The sequence below is a fragment of the Lontra canadensis genome, unplaced genomic scaffold, assembly GCF_010015895.1.
Source record: "Lontra canadensis isolate GAN:19392208 unplaced genomic scaffold, GSC_riverotter_1.0 scaffold17, whole genome shotgun sequence".
Lineage (NCBI taxonomy): Eukaryota > Metazoa > Chordata > Mammalia > Carnivora > Mustelidae > Lontra > Lontra canadensis.
The window spans coordinates 10,631,568-10,653,340 of NW_022631011.1; the positions used below are offsets into that span (position 1 = coordinate 10,631,568).

The 21,773-nt window shown below is 39.4% G+C and overlaps 1 protein-coding gene across 1 annotated transcript in view; it reads right to left on the bottom strand.

Moving 5' to 3' along the window:
• The window catches only part of ELP2 (elongator acetyltransferase complex subunit 2), a 44,597-nt gene that overhangs the window by 6,064 nt on the left and 16,760 nt on the right, over positions 1-21,773 (bottom strand). Inside the window, exons 10-19 of the mRNA XM_032859594.1 lie at positions 21,101-21,201; positions 20,295-20,426; positions 15,928-16,077; positions 13,969-14,157; positions 11,401-11,470; positions 10,597-10,692; positions 10,392-10,449; positions 9,676-9,748; positions 3,286-3,478; positions 1,876-1,997 (exon numbers count right to left, since the gene is read on the bottom strand). Coding sequence (XP_032715485.1) covers positions 1,876-1,997; positions 3,286-3,478; positions 9,676-9,748; positions 10,392-10,449; positions 10,597-10,692; positions 11,401-11,470; positions 13,969-14,157; positions 15,928-16,077; positions 20,295-20,426; positions 21,101-21,201 — 1,184 coding nt within the window. The remainder of the gene's footprint in view (positions 1-1,875; positions 1,998-3,285; positions 3,479-9,675; positions 9,749-10,391; positions 10,450-10,596; positions 10,693-11,400; positions 11,471-13,968; positions 14,158-15,927; positions 16,078-20,294; positions 20,427-21,100; positions 21,202-21,773) is intronic.

Here is a 21,773-nt window from a genome sequence, read left to right on the forward strand (position 1 = left end):
GGTAGCAGACACAAGTCTGTGAGACCTCAATTACCTAAATGTGCTGGTCCAAACAGGGACTGCCCCTGCCCAGAGACCAGGGATTGTCCAGCACACTCTTTTATACTCAGGAAACCAGTTCTGACCTAGGGAGAGTCTATCGGTCACATCCTCATTAAGAGGCTTGTGCACATGTCCAAGACATTACTACACACGCATGGGGACCAGTCCAGCCCTGGCTTTTCCTCTATACCACAGCTGCTCAGGGAAACGACTCAGCAGGCAGGAGGGCCTAACTGTGACAATACCTTGCATGAGAAATGACACTTCCCCGGAAGGTTTAGGCATTAGCTGACAGGCAGTCAGGGCCAGGATCCCTGACAACACGGAATCAGGACAGCTAAGATAAAATAGCACTGACATTCTGCTCTGCAGACTTTGCAGACATGACTTCTGTAAAACATCCTAAAATAAGACAATTAACCACAAAAGCATCTTTCAATGTCACGGGGAAGGGGCAGTTAAGACCTAAGCCCCCAGATGTCAGTAAAAAAAAGGACCATCAGCACATGGACATTAATGTAATAGGCAGACAGATACATGACCAAAGCCCTGATTGGCACGACTCAACACACCCTAACTGTTTAAAAAAGTTCTGCAAAAGACCTCATAAAACCCCCTAAACTTAGAAACTCCAAGGGCAACCCACTAGGGTCCCCCTCCCCCTCTGGGAGCTTTGTACTCTTGCTCAATAAACTTTGCTTCGCTGTCCATCATTTGTCGTCTGGTCTACCTCTTCCTTCTTCAAAGCAATGTGACCAAGAACCGCAGACACTAAGGGGACATAAAATCCTAAAACAGAAGCTCATGTCTCCAAGGGATGTGACTCGTCACAAAGAAACAGAGTGAAGTGCAGTGGACAACACTTGCAAAATCCAGGTCAAAGCAAGATTCCCAGTAGGAGGCTCTGACCAAGTAATCAGAAGTGTACTTCCGAGAATGTGTGCTGGGTGACGCTCTGTCCGGTTCAGGCCTGACACATCCCTAGGAGCCCCGGCGGCAGCACATGCGACCACATGGAGGGCAGAAGCAGTTCTGTTCCCTCGGTGGCCAACATGGCACAGCACAGCAAGGTGGCACCTGGGGAGAAGCGGACCGGCGAATGGACGCAAGTGACAGTCTAAAAGACGGGTTAGAGGCTGACACTTCAGTGTTTCACTGAGTGACATGTCCACACCAGCCCTCTGCGTTGGTAATTTGTACCATGACAACTGGAGAGGGCAGGGAGAGGAAAGGAAACCTGCAACTGCCTCCCCACCTCTGGTCTGCGGGCCCTGCAGAGAAAGGCAAAGAGCATTTTAAGGAGTGTGAGGACAGGAGAGACCAGAGGCCGGGGTGAGGGCAGCGGTCAAGAACCCGTTCCTCACTGAATTGTTTTGATTTTTTTAAAGCTTAGGAAACACACACACACACACACCCATATACACTGCTTCCTCCACTGAATGAAAAGGCAATAATCCCTTATTATAGAGGCAAATTTTAATTCATAGAAGTATGAAAAAGAAAAGCCAACTGTTTTCCTCCTGATGCCCCTCCACCCCCTCCTGCTCTTCTACATTGTTAGTCTTCAACCAGTTCATTCACTACTTCTCTCCCACTGGGGCCCTCTGATGAACACCATGTGTCTGAAAGGTTTTCTTTTCATATTTGGTATTTCAGAGAAATGTATTTATAGCTTTTAACAAGGAAAGCCTTTTTATGCATGCAATTGAAAAACACAGAAGAAATACATAGATTATTTTTAATTTTATCCGAAAGTCAGGATAATGTGTTTTCTATCCAAATATACCTGTAATATTATTTTACATTTGAAAAACACTAAGTTAAAAAAATTACCTTTTTGTCCCGACTCCCAGTAAAGAAATACTTGCTATCGGGACTCCAATCACAAGACCAAATAATTCTACTGTGCACAGCAGTTACCTTGTTGGTGAAGGCGAAGAGGCTGAAAACTGGGTCTGAAAGAAACACCATACACACTGCTCACAAGGCAGACAGAGCTGTTTTCATCTAGTAGAAATCTATGCTTGCGTGTCATACACATCACCCCCTTTAGCAACCAATCTACACATAGGGACGTTTATAACAGACCTGGCTGCTGGCCCTCAGCAGAAGGCTCTGGGCATACATGTACTCTTCCAGGAGGGAAGGCTTTTATGTTACTAGTCACTCTCCAGTGATTGGTGACAAACATCTTCCAGGCACTTAACTAAAACTTCAACTGTGCAAGAAGCCTGAGCAATTTAACTTTCCTCAGCAAGTAGCCAGATTTACACATAAGGAAAAAAGATTACCGTACTCTTAAATAATGGGAAAAAAACCTCAAATAAACAAAAACCTTAAAAAACCTTTGCCCTTGTAAGATTTAAGTGTCAGGTAACTTCTAGTCCTCATATGGACTATACCTAAAAAATAAAGTTAAAAATAAAAAATAAAATTATAAAAAAATAAAATTACCTTAAAAATAAATTTAAAAATAAAATTATAAGTAATTTTTATTTTATTAATCTGTAATCCGTAAAGATACAAGAGATTAATGGATGTATCATTAGTGTCACATTAACTTTTTAAAAAGTAAAGGCTGCACGTTAGGAAATCACTCGTTGCAAAAGAAATCAGTTTACTCTAACATGTACTGTTTAATATAAGTCTGTCTCTAAAATACAAGAAACTAAGAGACTAGGAATATCACAAGATCAAACTGCATGCAAGTTATACCAATGGAAAATTAAAACACAATTAAACAACACAAAGATATTTTAAACCCTCTCTAGATTTTACCCAAAGAAATCGGGGGAATTGAAAGTGATGGGGTAAGCGGGAAAAGGTAAAGATAATGGTCCTTCTAGTAAGTTTCATAATTTAATTGTATCTTCATTATTCCTATCCCATAAAATCCTAGCTCAGAATATGGCACCCATTCAGTCTTACATTGCCATTCTCTTTTATCAATCCATAAAAATCTATGTTTTTTAGATTTTTATGTTTCTTCTAACTGAGATGTCTGAATACATGCCATCCTGACTATATAATCACAAGGAAGTCAACTCAAAGATCACTGCATTTAAATCTTACAATGAAGGTTCGAGTCTTCCTCAGAACACAACTTTGAAAGACCTCACAACAGTGAGACTCTGACCTTCACCCTGTTATTACTTCTAGTCCTCTTTACCTAGTGGTTCTACAAGGTAGATAAAATGGACATAAGTGTTTCACTAATAATCTTCCAACTGGAAGCTGGTTTACCTAAGTCAGGTGAGACTATGTCTTGCCTTTTCCACAGTGACCAAGTTCGATCTCTGGAAACAGCTAGTAAGAACTTGTCGTTGGGTGAGAAGGCCATCTGCGTGACAGTCAAACTGTGAAAAACTAAATTCTGCACCTGTTTCCAAGATGTAGTGTTCCAAAGAATGATGGCTGCATGCTCTTTCTTAGCTGCCTGGAGAATAGAGATCAAACAAGCAATTTAAATAGAAATAAACTGGAAAAAGAACTCATATTTTTAAAAATAACATGCTGTTACTATGGGTATATTGTATGTATCTGTATAAATAGGGGAAAATTCTGAGGCAATACATACTACAAGCAGAATAATCTCCAGGAAAAGGAAGACTGGGATTAGACTAGGTGACTCATCAGAGATAGACACTGTCTTCACAGTGTTTCAATGTTTTACAAGAATACGTGTGTCTGTTAATTTGTAATTAAGAGTCTGGGGTGCCTGGGTGGCTCAGTGGGTTAAAGCCTCTGCCTTCGGCTCAGGTCACAATCCCAGGGTCCTAGAATCAAGCCCTGCATCAGGCTCTCAGCTCAGCAGGGAGCCTGCTTCCCCTCCTCTTTCTCTATCTGCCTCTCAGCCTACTTATGATATCTGTCAAATAAATAAATAAAATCTTAAAAAAAAAAAAAAGATAATGGCCAAAAAATTCCTAAATTTGATAAAAACAATAAACATAAAGATCCAAGAAGTTCAGTAAAACCCAAGCACAGCCAACATGAAGGAAATTATATCAACAATAATCAAATTGTTTAAAACCAGCAATAAACATAAAATTGCAGTGGGAGGAGGGAAAAAACCCATCACCAAGAAACAAAAAAATTATAGCAGACTCTCATCAGAAAGAATGCAAATAGGGGCGCCTGGGTGGCTCAGTGGGTTAGGGCCTCTGTCTTCGGCTCAGATCATTGTCCCAGAGTCCTAGGATCAAGCCCCACAGCGGGCTCTCTGCTCAGCATGGAGTCTGCTTCCTCCTCTCTCTCTGCCTGCCTCTGCCTACTTGTGATCTCTGTCAAATAAATAAAACCTTAAGAAAAAAAAAGCAAATAAAAAAAATGGAGCTACATCTTTAATGTACTCAAAGTAAAACCAACAATTTCTTACACACTATAAAAATCATTCAAAAATTAGGGAGAGACAGATCTGTCAGACAGGCAGAAGCTCAAAAAATTCATGATCAGCAGAAATGCATTACTAGGAATGTTAAAAAATAGCCTTTAGGCAAAAGAAAATGGTATCTGCTGGAAATTTTTTTATTTAAATCTCTTCAAAAGATAACTGACTGCTCAAAGGAAAAATGACAAGATCTTGTCAGATTTCTGTGAAGAAGTGTCCAACAATACCAAAGAGTAGGGGGAAACAAAAGTACACTTCTATGAAGTTCTTAAATCATATATGAAATAGTGCAACATTACTTGGAGGCAGACTGTGGCAAATGACAGAGGTGCAGTATGAAATGAAAGACAACCAATAAAATAACACAGTGGTTGTATCTACTAACCAAACAAAAGAAATAAAATGGACTCATAAAAAGCAATCAATCAATCCAAAATAAGTAAAATGAAACAAAGAAAGGATGGATGAAATAGAAAACAAATAGCAAGATGAAAGATTTAAATCCAAGCATATTATTATGTTAAATGTGCCCCTGTTAAAATGGAAGATATCAAGATGAATAAAAAAGCAAGATCCAACTATATGCTGCCTTTAAGAAACCCACTTGAAAACAGCTTAAAGTACAAGGACGGAAAAAGATACGTAATTCAAGCACTTCTCAAAAGAAAGCTGGAGTGGCTGTATGAGCACTGGACAATGTAGACTTGAGAGCAGAACACAACACACTGCCAAAAATAGAGAGGATTGTTCCAATTTGTTAAACAAGTCAATCAAGAGAACATAACAAATCATAAATGTTTTAACAGCAGAGCTTCAAAATACATAAAGTAAAACTGACTGAAATACAAGGATTAAAAGATAAGCCTGCAATTATAGTCAAAGATTTCAAAATGCTACTCTAAATAAAACTGAGAGGATGAAGACGACATGAACACTATCAACCAATTTGACGTAATTCATATTTTCAGAACACTCCACCCAACAGAAACAGAATCCACATTCTTTTCAAGTAAACATGGAAATTTACCAAGATTAAATTTCAAAGGACTCAAATCATACTATGTTCTCTGACCACAATGAAATTAAATTAAATCAACAGCTATTTGGAAAACATTCAGTATAGGGAAACTAAATAATAAATCTCAAAAAAACCTATAGGTAAAAGACAAAAATTAAAGGTAAATTAAAAAACATTTTCAGTTAGGTAAAAATGAATAGACTGCATCAAAATTTATGGAATGCCCCAAAAATAATACTTAGCAATTTACAGCTCTCAACACCTGTATTAGAAAGATCTGAAATCAGTGGTCTCAGCTTTAACCTTATTAAACTAGAAACAAAAAAGGAAATGAAATCTAAGAAAAAAATAAACGGGTGCCTAGGTGTGGCTCAGTCAGTTAAGCGTCTGCCTTTAGCTCGGGTCATGATCCCAAGGTCCCTGGACTGAGTCCCATATAGCGCTCCCTGCTCCACGGACAGCTTGCTTCTTCCTCTCCCTCTGGCCCTCCCCCTGTTCTGACTCGTGTGCTCTCTCACTTAAATAAAATCTTAAAAAAAAAAAAACAGCAAAAATCAAAGAAATAGAAACAAAAACAGAAGAAACAGAAGTAGAGGACAATCAAAAAGCTGGTTATTTGAAAATATCAAAAAACAATTATCATTATTTTCCTGACTAATTCTTAGAATGCTTCCCTCACCAAAACAAAAAGTGCCAGGGCACAGGGTGAGGTATAAGAAAGAAGACACGAACTGCTGACAGCAGTTATAACAAAGGTGACATCACCAGAGATTCTACGGAGAAATTAAAAGAATTGGAAGAAAGGCACCTGGGTAGCTCGGTTGGTTAAGTGTCTGCCTTTGGCTCAGGTCATTATCTCAGGGTCCTGGGATCAAGCCTCACAGGGCACCTGGGGGGCTTGGTCATTAAGCCTCTGCCTTTGGCTCAGGTCACGATCCCACGGTTCTGGGATGGAGCCCTGCATCAGGCTCCCTGCTCAGCAGGAAACCTGCTTCTCCCTCTCCAACTCCCCCTGCTTATATTCCCTCTCTCACTCTCTGTCAAATAAATAAAATCTTTAAAAAAAACAACAACAACAAAAACCAAAAAACCAACAACAACAAAAACCGCTTCTCAAAAAAAAAGAAAAGATGCTCCGCATCACTGGTTATTAGGAAAATGAAAATTACAACCACAATGAGATGTCACACACCAAAAAGAATGTTTACAAAGACTGACCATAACATACAGAGTGTTGAGGAGGGTGTGAAGCACCGGGAACTCCCACTGCTGCGGGGACTGTGAAATAGTATAATCACTTTGGAAAATAGCTTGGCAGTTTCTTAAACTTTAAATATACATATAGGGGTGCGTGGGTGGCTCAGTGGTTAAGCATCTGACTCTTGATTTTGGCTCAGGTCATCTCTTATGGTCTTGGGATCAAGCCCCATGTTGGGCTCTGTGTTCAATGCACAGTGCACTTGTCCCTCTCCCTCCGCTCCTCCCCCTGCTTGTGCTGGCTCCTCCCACCCTAAAATAAATAAACAAATTTTTCAATAAATAAACATACATCTAGCACTTCTACTCACAGGTATTTATTCAATAGAAATGAAAGCCTGTGTCTGTATGTAGACTTGTATACAGATATACAACTGCTTTACAGATTAAAGCCAAAAACTGGAAACAACTCTAATGTCCATTAATAAGTGAATACATCAGGGGAGCCTGGTGGCTCAGTAAGTTGAACATTTTCCTTCAGCTCAGGTCATCATCTCAGGGTCCTGGGATAGAGCCCCGTATTGGGAGTCCCCTGCTCAGTGGGAAGTTTGCTTCTCCCTCTGTCCCTCCCCCAACTTGTGCATGCTCTCTCTCTCTCTCAAATAAATAAAATCTTAAAAAAAAAAAAAAGTGAATAGATCACCAAATTGTAATGTATCTGTACATGGGAAAACTACTCAGCAATAAAAAGAATAAACTGCTCATACATGCAACAACATGGATGAACCCCAAATTCTTATACGCAATGAAAGAAGCTGGACCACAAAAAAAAAAAAAAAAGGAGAGAACATACTGTAGGATTCCATTTATATAAATTTTAGAAGATGCAAAGTACTCTATCATGACAGAAAGCAGATGAGTGGTTTCCTAGGAATAGGGCAGGAAAGGGTAAGAAGGGACAAGAAAGAGGACTTAACAAGGGGCAGAGGAAATTTCTGGGGTTGATGGCTATATTCATTATCTTAATTGTGGTTATGATTTCACAAATATAAACAAATATGTCAAAACTTACCAAACTGTCCACTTTCAACACGCAATTTATAGTATGCTAATAACACCTAAATAAAGCTGTTAAAAATGTTAGTTTCAGGTGCCTGAGTGTCTCAGTCAGTTAAGCGTCTACCTTCAGCTCAGGTCATGATCCCAGGATCCTGGGATCCAGCCCCACATAGGGCTTCCTGCTAGGCAAAGAGCCTGCTTCTCCCTCTTCCTCTGCCACTCCCCTTGCTTATTCTCTCTCTTTTGCCCTCTTTCTCTCAAATACAAAAAAAAAAAAAAAAAAAGTTAATTTCAAAGGGAGATACATCCAATCATTTGCCTCACCAATAAAAACCAAATGTGTGGGTAACATTCTCCATTCAAGAAACCCAGCTACCTTCAGGTAAACTTTCAGATTTAAACTTTCCAAGCCACACCTCCATTCTACTGTTTATTAAAATATGAAATACACAGAAAAAGTATACAAATAACAATAAGAAAGTGGTACACATTTGCTACAAGCAAGCCCACGTGAAAATGAAAAATAACCAACTAATGACTGACAGTGCCCAAAGCTAAAAACAAATTAGCTGCTCAATAGAAGCATGGCTATTCCTGCCACTAAGCTCTATTCCTTCCACAGGCCCCATAACAAAAGGAAGTAGTCTCAGTACCATCCTCACAGAGGGGACAACCAGCAAAGAACATGAGGCAGGAGGGGCATAGCAGTATTTCTTTTTTTTTTAAGATTTTATTTATTTGACAGGAAGAGAGTAGGCAGAGAGGCAGGCAGAGAGAGAGGAGGAAGCAGGCTCCCCGCTGAACAGAGAGCCTGAGGCGGGGCTCGATCCCAGGACACTGGGATCGTGACCTGAACTAAAGGCAGAGGCTTCAACCAGTGAGCCACCCAGGCGCCCCAATCTTTTTTTTTTTTTTTTAATAAATGTTTATTTATTTGACAGAGATCACAAGGAGGCAGAGAGGCAGGCAGAGAGAGAGGGAAGGAAGCAGGCTTCCTGCCGAGAAGAGAGCCCGATGTGGGGCTTGATCCCAGGATCCTGGGATCATGACCTGAGCCCAAGGCAAAGGCTTTAACCCACTGAGCCACCCAGGTGCCCCCAGGCGCCCCAATCTTATGATGACTCAATACAGGTGGTGGCAAGAAGCCACAATAAAAGCAGAGAGAGGGGCCCAAGAGATAGGCAGCTGAAGTCATCAGCTTAAAACGAGTAAATTTTAGAAAATGTAGGGAAATATGTGGGTCTCAGACCTTTCAGACACTCCTCCGTACATATTCACTCCACAGAATATGGGTAAACAGTGAACTGTGAGTTTGAGATCATTCTCCCAGGCAGAAGCTTGAAAAGCACTATTCCGCAGTGCCACGTGCTAAGAAGCCAGCCTCACCCCACCTCATCCCCTCCCTGGCACGGGCTGAGGGCTGAGGGACTCCACTCCCTCCAGGCAGTACCATGTCTGCTTCTGGACAAACTGTCAGATGGAGCGGAGCACGCTGGCTTTGACCTTCTCATTCCCCCCTGTCTTTAGGACTCCCAATTATTTCAATTTATTGCATTTTGGGGTCATTTAAAAATACCTCATTAAATAAATCAAATTAAACCAAGTATTTAAGAACAAAAGCATGTGGCTGAAACAGACTTAAAATCCAACAGACAAAAAAAACCTACAGATTTTTTTTTTTTTTTCAAATTTATATATTTTTAGGTAAGCTCTACACCCCTTGTGGGGCTTGAACTCACAATACGGAGATCAAGAGTCACATGTTCTACTTGACTAAGCCAGCCAGGCGCCCCTCAGTTGCAAGCTGTTGAAGGGACAGAAGGGAAATGAGACTGCGAAAGCAAGATTCAGAAAAAAGCAAGTTCCACTGGCCTTTCATGGACCATTCCGCCTCCATCACCACAACTTTAAGAGCCTGACGACTCAAGTAACATGTGAACAAATGGAGTAAGAAAGTAAAATGCCCTACCTTACATGCTGAGGCAAGCAGAGCCTTTGAATTGCTACAAGCAACACAAAATATTTCATAACCATGTCCATATCTAAAATTTAAAAAGAAAAAAACATGCATGACCCTATATTAGCATATGTCCCTAATCTCAGGCTGCAGTTTTTAAAATGTGAAAAGAACATAAATCTCTCTAACATACAATTCTTTTAGGGACATTACATTTCTGTCTAGGCAAACATTTAGGGAAAAAACAGAGAGACTGGCAAGCTCCCTAAAAGTGATCTTCCTGAGTAAAATGCCAGCTTCCTAAAAGTGATACAACTTATTCAAACAATAAGATTAAAATACGAATTTTAACCCCCAACCAGCCAGTACAACAAACAATAAATCCAGAAAACGTTTTGATGGAGAACCACAAAAGGGAAAAAAACAAAAACAACAGAATAATAAATCTTAAAAGTCCTTTTCAGAAAAGAAAAGAAATATGTTATGTCTCTCCACTTTAAAAATGAAGACCAATAAACAAATCCAGTAAATAGAATACATAAGTAATATAAAAATCTATGTGAAGGTCAATTCTTGCCCCTTAGGAAGGCCACTGAAGATTTTTAGATGGGAATGGAGGGGAGAATGTAGGTAAAAGGAAAGCAAAGGAGAAAATCAAATTATGAGGAGAAAAAAAATCACAAGTTATGACAGAATCAGATCAAACATCTTAGCACAGTTTAACTTACAGTTTTTGAACTTCAGGCCATAAAGTATTCTGCAGAAGATGATCCTCAGTGGGAGGTTCTATAATAAATGTAAAGCACTACAATTATTTTTTTCAATTTTCATGTTTGTAAGTGAATTCTATAGCCTTTACTTAGGTCAACAGTAACAGGTACCACACTATATGTACTAATGATTCTATTAAATCACTTTTTTACCACTTCTTACCAGTAAGTATGGAGGGGTGAAAGGCCATTTGTTGATACTCAAAACTAGTACTAGTTAACAGTTCCTCTTCATCAGAAGGCTGAGAAGCTATATCTCCTAGTTTAAAAGAAACACATTAACATCATGAATTAGTCCCCATATGTCTATGTCCTATGCACATCCCAATATTAAGACCCATCAGAAAGCAGAGGCACCTCAAAGTACTGATTGTACTTCAAAGATACATCAGTGTGATTCCAAATCCAAGGGTATTTCTGCTACTCCAGTATTTTCCAAATGTGCTCCTTGAAGCACCAGTCAATTCCATAAAGATTCCTTCCTTTTTCTTTGACCTAACGTTTCCCAAACTGACAATCAGACAAATTCTTCAGGCTAGCCACATCAGTATGTATAGTGGGAGTGTTCCATGAAACACACCCTGTGAAAGCTGCACTGATTTCAGGGCCTGCGTATGGGCAGAGAACTTAGCATGGAATGTCTGATGGAGAAAGCAGAGCAAGTATTGTGATTCAAAGAAAGAAAAACTCAGGGACATTTGGGTGGCATGGTCAATCAAGCGGCCGACTCTTGGTATTGGCTTGGGTTGTGGATATCAAGGCACACTTCAGGCTCTGCACTCAGCAAGGGGTCTGCTTGAGATTCTCTTTCCCTCTGCTCCTCCCCACTTCTCTAAAATAAATACACAAATCTTTAAAAAGTTATTTAAAAAATCAGTAATGAACATGAGATACATGTTATGCAAGTGTGTAACTAGGTTTTAAATACCACTATGGATTCACAACTTTTGGACACTTCAAGCCTTACCCTGAAAGACAGCTTTATTTGATAACCCCAAAGCAGGAACAGTAGCTCCTTCTGGAAGGTCACCGTCTTGCTGGAATAAAAGATATGATATGTTTTAAACACTAAAAGTTACCATTACCTCAGGCACACAAAATGTCATGCTCATAAATGCAGAGAACAATTTAAAGGCCACGCTGTGTGGATTTTCTGCCCATACTTCCATTTTCCTTGAAACCAACAGATGGAACGCTAAGCAATCACTCTCCAAAGACATGCTGCAGTTAACCCCCAACCTGCCACACCCAATCCACAAAGTCGGCTATCCTCTCAACCATAAGCTTGCCAAACCCTAAGAGCTGTGGGAGTTTCAGAGTCTGACGAAGAGTGCACTAGTCTGGTTTCTAGCAGAGTGGGCTGAAAATGGCATGCCCGGGGCTCTACTTCCAAAAGTCTCCCAAGCACATCCCTAATGATGCTCATGCAAAAACCCGTTTTCTAAAAAGGCACACAGTATTTTTCTTAAACATATTTAAATAACTCAGTATTTAAAAAAAATTTTTTACAGAGTGCCATTGAAATGCCAATAAACTGCTTTTGCCCTGCAATTTATATCAAATTGTCTCACAAAAAACTATATGCTAACGATCAACACCGGCACATGCTCATATGCTAAGAGCATTTCTCACAATTTAGGCTCTCATACAGGAGCTGGAACCCAACACAAACAGGAGCAATGGGAATTTAAGCCATCATCAAGCACAGCTACCCAGGACATAAGAGACTGAACGATTTGTCTCAGAAAACAAGAAAAACCCCAGAGAAAAGAGCCACAAAAAGCACTCCTACAAACCTATCCCCACATTCACAATGGGAACAAACTCCAAAATACAGCAAGAGGCTTTCCAGCCTAGGGTATCTCTGTATCTAGGACACGGAATTGAGCATATACCTGGAGCAAAGCTCCTGTGGAATCCTAGAATCACATTTCGATCCCTAGAACTGAGAGATCCTGAAACTAACTGCCCTTCCAGCTCTATACAATAATCCCAATCAAGACTTCCCTTTTGATCTCATTCCCACTGTCTCTTATGATTAGAAACAAGCAAAACAGAACCTGAGATCTTCACACAATCAAAAAAGCCTGTGTCATGAGGTGCTCAGCATACACTCAGGGAAACGGAGTTGGGAGTTTACTTCAAATAAGTTTCTTACCCAGATTGTGTTAGTTGCCCTGCCTTCAGAGCCTCCAGGCTCAAAGACATCCTGTTCTCCCATAACATTCTCCACCCCAAAGTATTTTTCAGGACTTTTTTTAGGGACCCTCCAACAGCACCCACTGGTCTAAATCGTGCCTGCCTCCCCAGGTCCCCCAGCACTTGACTTTCTCCGTCTCTCCATTTCCCTGGATACACTACTCTTCATCTGAATAGCTGGGGCTACCCTGCTGCTTGCTCACTCTCTCTCCTTCCTTCTATCAAGTGTACTTATCCTTTGCAATCTCAGACCAAATTTGTGACCCATCTCTAAGTATAGTAAAGAACCATGTAATGCTCATGCTTCTGTATAACACAACTATCTTCCTAATTTCCCTTCAAAACTACTTCATAATTTTCATAACTTACGTATTTTTATAAGCAGCTCAAATCTTCTGTAGAGTATAAACTTAAAAAAAAACTTACCTTTTCAAAATCCAAATAAAGTGCCATTAAACATTTTCTCATTACCCTATTTCAGTGACCTCTTCCTTCTATGAATAATTTACTTTAGCCACCAAAAAATCATTGGTCTCATCTAGTAATTCTAAGTACTTCAGTTCTACTGTTCCCTACCTCTAACCTACAGCTACATGGAAATCTCCCTGAAAATATGACCTATCTCAGGGCACCTGGGTATCTCAGTTGGCTAAGCAACTGCCTTCGACTCAGGTTATGATCCCAGTGTCCTAGGATTGAGCCCCACATCGGGCTCTCTGCTCAGCAGGGAGGCTGCCTCCACCTCTCTCTCTCTGCCCGCCTCTCTGCCTACTTGTGATCTCTCTCTGTCAAATAAATAAAATCTTTAAAAAAAAAAAAAAGAAAAAGAAAACAAAATATGACCTATTATATATTGTTTTATTGTAGGCACTTAACATAGTGATGGTACACAGTATTCCTGCCTTGATTTAACATTGTAATTCTTTACAGTGTTTTAGGCTACTTTTTAAAAAAAATTTCTGGTTTTAACATTTAAATTACTGCATGCCACAGTGTGCACAGAAGTTTATCAAGCCGATTTGACTTCCTTGTTACCCATGAGCTCCATTTACAGACCTAAGAAAAAAAATTTTTTATTTTTTATTTCTTTATTTTTTTTAAAGATTTTCTTTATTTATTTGAGAAAGAGAGAGAGCATGAGAAGGGGGAGGGTCAGAGGGAGAAGCAGACTCCCAATGGAGCTGGGACCCCGATGTAGGACTCAATCCCGGGACTCTGGGACCATGACCTGAGCTGAAGGCAGTCGCTTAACCAACGGAGCCACCCAGGCACCTGAGAAAAAAAAATTTTTAAATGAAGTACATGGATTTAGCTGAAACATTAGAGGAATACTCACATTACAAAGCAAAAGATTCAGTGACTGGCCCGTAATGGCACAAAAGTTTTCCACAAAATTCCGAGGTGCAGAAAATACTCGAAGAACTTTTTCATCTGCTCCAGATACAAACTGAAACCGACTAACCATTGCCAAACATTTCAGGTCATATCCATGTATCTGAGGCCTGGCAATTTCATGCCAGGTCACCTGGGTATTAAAATAGGATAAAAAAAAAAATGATCATACATTTCAGAAGCCAAATTCTTTTCAACAAGCAAAATATCAGATGCATAATTATTTATTATGCCATGGAAATATGACCACAGACCATATTCATCCATGTTGTTTAATGCTAATTCAATCCTTTTTGTTACTGAATAGTATTCCCTTGTACAGTTAGACACACACACACACACACACACATAATCTTGTTGATCCATTCACATATGTAAGACATTTAGGTTCTTTCCACTTTTTGTCTTTTACTGAAAAAGAAGTTGTAAACATTTTTGTACAAATCTTTGCATGAACATGGACTTCTATTTTTCTTGGGTAAACGCCACCTGTAAGTGAACTAGCTGGATGATATCATCGACGCATATTTAAATTTTTAAGAAACTACCAAACTATTTCCCAAACAGGCTATACATTTCACAATCCCACCAGCAGTGTACAAGAACGCCAGCTGCCTGCTCCTCATCAACACTTGGTACAGTCTTTAAATCATTTTGGTAAGTGTGTAATGGTATCCCATTGTAGCTTTACTTTACATTTCTCTAATGACTAATAGGGTTCAGAATCTTTTCCTGTCCTTATCTCCTTATACCTTCTTTGAAGAAGTATCTGTTCACATCTTTTGTCCATTTTCTTACAGAATTGTTTGTTTTCCTATTACAGAGTTCTCAGATGTTCATTATATATCCTGGATATCAATCGCTTAAAAACAGAGATGTGCTTGGTAAATACTTTCTCCCAGTTTTAACTTTTCTTTTCATTTTCCTGACAGTGTCTTTCAAGGAATAGAATTTTCATATTTTGGTGAAGTCCAATTTATCCGTCTTTTTAGTGGATGATTAATAAACAGATTTCACTCGTTTTCAAGGACTGACCCACAGTCAGTTCCAAGAACTTTTGCCAGAGATTGAAGCTGAGTAGACAAGCTTTCTCTACCATAGTGCACAGTTCAGTGGCTTGCCACTGGTAAAGTGTAGTTGCAATTTCTTGAGCTCAGGGCGAAGAATGAAAAGTCTATTGAACAAAAGTCACCCTCAATCACTATTACCTAACAGTATATATGACTTTAGAAATTAGCTTTTACTGTAGACTTTACAGTGTTTCCTAACGTATTAAACATAAAATACAAGGGATAAGTGAATTTTTATGCAGATAGCAAGTAAATACACTTTGAAAACAACTTTAACACTTAAACTGTCTGAACTGTCAAGAGTATACGTATGTCAAAGTTTTTAAGAAAATACCATTTCCGGGACGCCTGGGTGGCTCAGTTGGTTAAGTGGCTGCCTTCGCTTAGGTCACGAGCCCAGCATCCTGGGATCAAGTCCCACATCAGGCTCCTTGCTCTTCAGGGAGCCTGCTTCTCCCTCTGCCTCTGCTGCCACTCTGCCTGCCTGTGCTCTCTCTCATTCTCTCTCTCTCTCTGACAAATAAATAACATCTTTAAAAAAAAAAAAAAAAAAAAAGAAAGAAAATACCATTTCCTACCTGCTGTATCATTCTGCACTCCCACCGGCAATACGTGGGTGCTCTGGCTGCTCAGCACCCTTACATCCGCTCCTCACCGCCAGTGCTTCTCACTTTGGCCACCCCACAGTGCGCAGCGGCCCCGTGTCCCATGTCACTGTTTTCACTTGCATTTCCATAGTGGCTAACAATGCTGCCCAACTTTTCATGTGCCCAAGGATGTTTTTATAAAAAATGCATTTACAAAAATGTCAGTCAAGTAGGAAGACATTTTACCTGTGATTCGTCTTTTCTCTTCCACGGAGCAAAAAGTCGAGTTGTCTGGTCAGTACCAACAGTGATGATAAACTCTCCTTCTGGATCCCACATTAGGTCCTGGACACCATCAAAGTGTCCTGAAATAACAATCTCTGGGGTCCACTCTCTCTGCAATGGAAGTTTTCATGACACATCAAAATAATCAGAGATCACTACTACTCAGAATCAAGTCTAATCATGATAATGCCCTCCGCCCTCAAGGCTAATGATGGAAAAGACTGAAGCCCCTAAGCAAGGGAAAAAGCTAAAAAAAAAAGATGGGATCTTAAAATAATAGGATCCTAAAATAAAGGGACAGGTTTTCCAATCAAGCACATTATAACTTAAAAGTTCAAATATGTTTCGTCCTTTAAAGCGGTAACCCAGGGGAAATGCCCCTCCATTCAGTGCATACTGAATGCCTCCTAGAAGCCAAACACTATTTAACTTTTCTCTGACTCAAAGAACTCCTCTGCAAAAGAGTTACCAAGCTTGTATGGTTGTTATGTGAATCAGATGAATTTATATTTGTAAAGCACCCAGAACAATGCAATACGCAGCATTGTGTATTTTTCTGTTAAACTACATAATAAAGAGTATTAAATAAAATCAGTCAGTAGATTCTGAGTATTTGCCTTTTTTTTTTTTTTTAAAGGATTCATTTATTTTAGGGAGATAGAAAGGAAAAGAGAGTACACCAGCAGGAGGGGCAAAGGAAGAGGGAGAAAGAATCTTAAGCAGACTCCACTCAGCACAGAGCCCGGCCCAGGGCTGTGATCTCACACCCTGAGATAATGACCTGGGCCAATACCTCGTCGGATGCCTAACCAACTGCACCACTCAGGAGCCCTCTGGCTTTCTTTATCAAGTAAAAGGAGCTACAGGTGTAGAGAAGAGAGGCTGAATCAAATCTAGCTGGCCCACCTCCTGAGGGAGCCTGTACCAGCAACCATGTGAACAAAGAGAGACAATGAAATATAGAAAATGTCATATGTCTCATCTACAATCATGTTTTGAACAACCTCAAGTAGTGATAAACAATCTTTGGAGTAAATAAACTTGTAAAAATAGCTACAAGGTGACCCAAAGCCAAGTATAATGAATACAGTCAGTGCTAAGCTATTTTCTCATCAAAAAAATTAAAAGGTTGTGACAAAGAAGTGCTATTAATTTCTTCTATGACATAAAAGGTGATTCTAAAGTTAGCACTAATGGAAGTTTCCAAAAAGTTCTGAACAAAGTGCAGCACTTTTGGACTATCAGGACAATTCTCCACTGTAACAGTCCTAAAGTACAGTGTTTGTTTTTAAAATCAGCCCCAAATAGAACAGATGTGCCACTCTGGTGTGGAAGGCTGTGCATGTGTGGGGGCAGAGGGTATACGGCAACTCTCTGTACTTCCTGCTCAATTGTTTTGTGAACCTAAAACTTCTTTAAAAAATCAAGTCTATTTTTTAAAAAGTCACCTTAAATATGGGGAGCAGCTATTATAAATCTGAAGTCAAATTATAAGCACAAGCCAAGTTCCTTAATTCTATCTTCTGGTTTGAGTTTCTTCTTACTCATCTGATGCTTTTTTCTAAGAAGGCCCTCAAAAACTAAAGCTGAAATATGGCTCAGAGGCACTCTGAGTTAAGAACAAGATTTATCAAGACTTATCTTGATAAATTTATCAAGTTAATAATTTATCAAGTTAAGAACAAGATTTAAAAGTGCCTTAGGGGCATCTGGGTGGCTCAGTCAGTTTAGCATACTCCAACTCTTGATTTTGGTTCAAGTCATGATCTCGGGGTGGTGAGACTGAGACCGACATCGCGCTTCATGCTCAGCAAGGAGTCTGCTTGGGATTTTCTCCCCCTCCCTCTGTCCCTCCCCTACCCATGCACATGTGCGCACTCTCTATCTCAATTAAATTTAAAAAATCTTTAAGAAAAAGAAGTGCCTTAGCTGATGATCCCTTGGCTCACTCCACAGTAGAAACAGTCCTTTGTTTTTTGGTGTGTGTGTACAGTTGACACACAATGTTACACTAGTTTCAGGTATATAACATAGTGATTCAACATATCTATGTATTATGCTATGCTCCCACCATTTGATTCATTTAAACAGTCATGGTAAAGCTTCATGACCAAAATCACTTACAGGCAAACAGAAATGTGAATTTCTACTACTCATACTTTAACTATTAAGGCAGCACATAGTGAATATAACATGTGATTGTTTTCATTCATCCATGCATTCCACATTATGGACCAGAACACAGGGATAAGGAAGACTGGCAAGTCTGTTCTCATAGAGCTTACAATCTAGTAGAGAAGCCAGGCAATTATGTAACAGATTCCCATAAAGTATGATAAGGGCTCACTATGTATCATGTAGGTTTTCTACTAGTTCTAGTTAAAACAGCAGTTCTCAACTGTTTTTCTGCCATAACCCCCTGAAGGATGATATTTCCAGTGAGGCAACACTTATTTGGACAATAGTCAAGGTTATGTTCAGTTATCACCAAGGCTACTAGTTTCATTCTTTTTCTTCACATCAGAAAAGTATATTGGAATCTAAGTGAATGGGAATAATATAGATAAAATTCAATTAACTTGGATGTAAATAAAAATAGCTTGAAAGCACATCATTCTTAAACTGACCTTGCTCTGAACTTCAAAATGGATCGTGCACACTATTATCTCAGAACCACTTAAACACGGAATATCCAACTAGCTCCCGTGTTAGCTGTTTGATACTTTAAAGAACTGCTTTTGAAATACACTGATTCGAGAGAAAATATTTACAGTAAGGACGACAGGAAAGGGAATATTTTATTTAGCTGACACACAATATCGCATTAGTTTTAGACATACATAGTGATTAGGAAAGTCTATGCATAATGCTGAGCTCACTCACCACAGTGTAGCTCCCACCTGTCAGCATACAACGATATTACAGCAGCAAAGACTTTGTTTCTAATGCTGTATCTTTTATTCCCATGACTTACTCACTCCATAACTGGAAGTCTGTACCTCCCACTCCCCTTTATCTACTTGGCCCAACCCCTACACCCTCCTTCCCCTCTGGCAACCATCAGTTTGTTCCCTGTATATATAGGTCTGATTCCATACAAGTAGAAACAATCTTGAAGGTCAACACCAAATGGAAAATACAAGGGAAAAAGTAAATCATTCCATGCATGAAAAGCTGAATCTTCACATATGACACAACTAGTACAAAGCCCACCAACTAAAGGTTATGCAAATCTGTGAATTTTTACTTTATAAGGGAAGCCTTGAGATGCACATTCAAAATCTATGGACTCACATTTCACTCAATGCTCTTATTTCTTTCATTTATTTACTTGATTTAAAATACACAAATATACTATCCCATACGTACCAGGCACGGTTTTTCATACTGCACAAATATGAACTCATTTAAGCATCAGAGAAACCTTATGAGTAGATGCTATTTTTTTTTTAAGTGTATTTATTTGACAGAGAAAGATCACAAGCAGGCAGGCAGAGAGAGAGAGAGGAGGAAGCAGGCTCCCCACCGAGCAGGGAGCCCGATGTGGGACTCGATCATGACCTGAGATCATGAATGATGATCTGGACCCTGAGATCATGACCTGAGCCGAAGGCAGAGGCTTTAACCCACTGAGACACCCAGGCACCCCAGAGTAGATGCTATTTTTAACCACACCTTTTAACCACACACAAATTAAAAACTAAGAGACCAAATAATGTTAAGAGGCAGTTATATGGCTAGAGAAAGATTACCTCTTTTTGAGAAGAGACTAACAATAATAAAAAAAATTGTAGAAGAGCCCAGTATTTAGAGGACCATTTAAAATTACACTTATGAACAGCCCTGAGAGCATTAATACATTTCTTCACAAAGTAACAGGTAGTTTTATGGCCCTTTTGTCAGTCATTCATCGGTAATTATCTAGGGAGTACCCAACTGTCCAAGGAAAGACCAAATTATGTTATCTCCCTGAAGAAGACAGGGAAGTTACAAACATTTTAGGAAACACTCCCATCAAAAAAATTATAGAATTTAAAGGCAGAGCTTAAAATTTTACATAGTTTAAAGCTCACTTATGTAGAAAGTTTACCTATGTGCAAATTTCAAAACCTCAACAATGCTGGACAAATGAAGACTTTTAATTTGAGAAAAGCTAAGTTTCTTACTAAGTATAACTACAGTATGTCTATAGGAAGAAGCTATGTCATTTGAATTTAAACACCTCTACTATGTTTCTGCAGAGTATTCTAAGTCTGTAACATAGTTTACATAGGTTTCATTTCACTCTATTTGATTACAAATACTTTATTTAAAAATGCTTTTCTTACTGGATTTGCCGCATTCTGTTTCCAAAGGTGCAATGCTCCATGGAAAGCATGAGCAATGATCATGGAACCATCTTCATTGAATTGGCAATCATAAAATCCCAGAGTATTTCCACCTACTTCCCCTACTCGAACCTATGCAATAATAGAAAATAATGAGTAATCAATATTCCACACTTCTCACAGTCCAGAGATTGTTACATTCCATGTAACAATCTATGTTAACATCAGCAGCTCCAGGAATATAGACTTGGGGGTTAAATATTGTTTATTAACAATCTATGTTAACAATGATGTTAACTCTCATGTTAGCATGCATAGAGAGTTAACATCAACAGCTCCAGAAACATAGACTTGGGGGTTAAATATTGTTTATCAAACCCAACTTCCTGTTCCTTAAATGGTCACATTTTTTAAGATTTTATTTATTTGACAGAGAGACAGCACAAATAAGCAGAGTGGCAGGCAGAGGGGGAGAGAGAAGCAGGCTCTCTGCTAAGCAGGGAGCCTGATGCGGGGCTTGATCCCAGGACCCTGGAATCATGACCTGAGCCAAAGGCAGCCGCTTAACCAACTGAGCCACCAAGGCACCCCACATTTTTTTTTTTAAGATTTTATTTATTTATTTGACAGACAGAGATCATGAGTAGGCAGAGAGGCAGGCAGAGAGAGGAAGGAAGCAGGCTCCCTGCTGAGCAGAGAGCCTGATTCAGGGCTCGATCCCAGGACCCTGAGATCATGACCTAAACTGAAGGCAGAGGCTTTAACCCACTGAGCCACCCAGGCGCCCCAAAGAGTCACATTTTTACCTGTTCTAGCCAAACTCCTGACTCTTCATCTGGAGCCCAGAGAATCATGGTTTTATCCATTGAGGCAGACAACAATCTCATTGGCTGCTGAAGAACACCATCTGAAGAATAAAAGCTAATGCCTTTAAAATGACTGACAAGCATTATGTTTGTAGATTACCAGAAAAACACGCCATGGGTTACCACAAGAACATTCATGTGCAGCATTACACTAGCAAAATTTTTAGAAATACCACAGAAGTCTACCATCAGAAGAACAGATGACTGAGTTGTGGTATATTTAGACAAAGGAATATTATACTTCAATAAAAATAAATTAGAGCTACACAAATCATTATGGATACAGATCCAAAACATGTTAAGCTAAAAAGGCAAGTTATAAGAGAATACATATTGATATCAAGTTTTAATAGCTGTAAAGCAATACTGTTTGTAGCTACACAGAATGTGTAGCAGAAGTATAAAAACGCTCATGGGAATGATATGGAGTGAATTCAGTCCTGCAGTTGCCCTAAGGAAAGAATGGAGGGAAAAAGTTCAGGAAAGAATACACAGGGGTCCCTCAATACCAATGATATCTTTTTTTTTTTTTTTAACTGCAACAAATATGGCGTATCAGTAACAGATGATGGTGATTACCTGAGTATTCATTATTGACATTTTTTATTCTTGC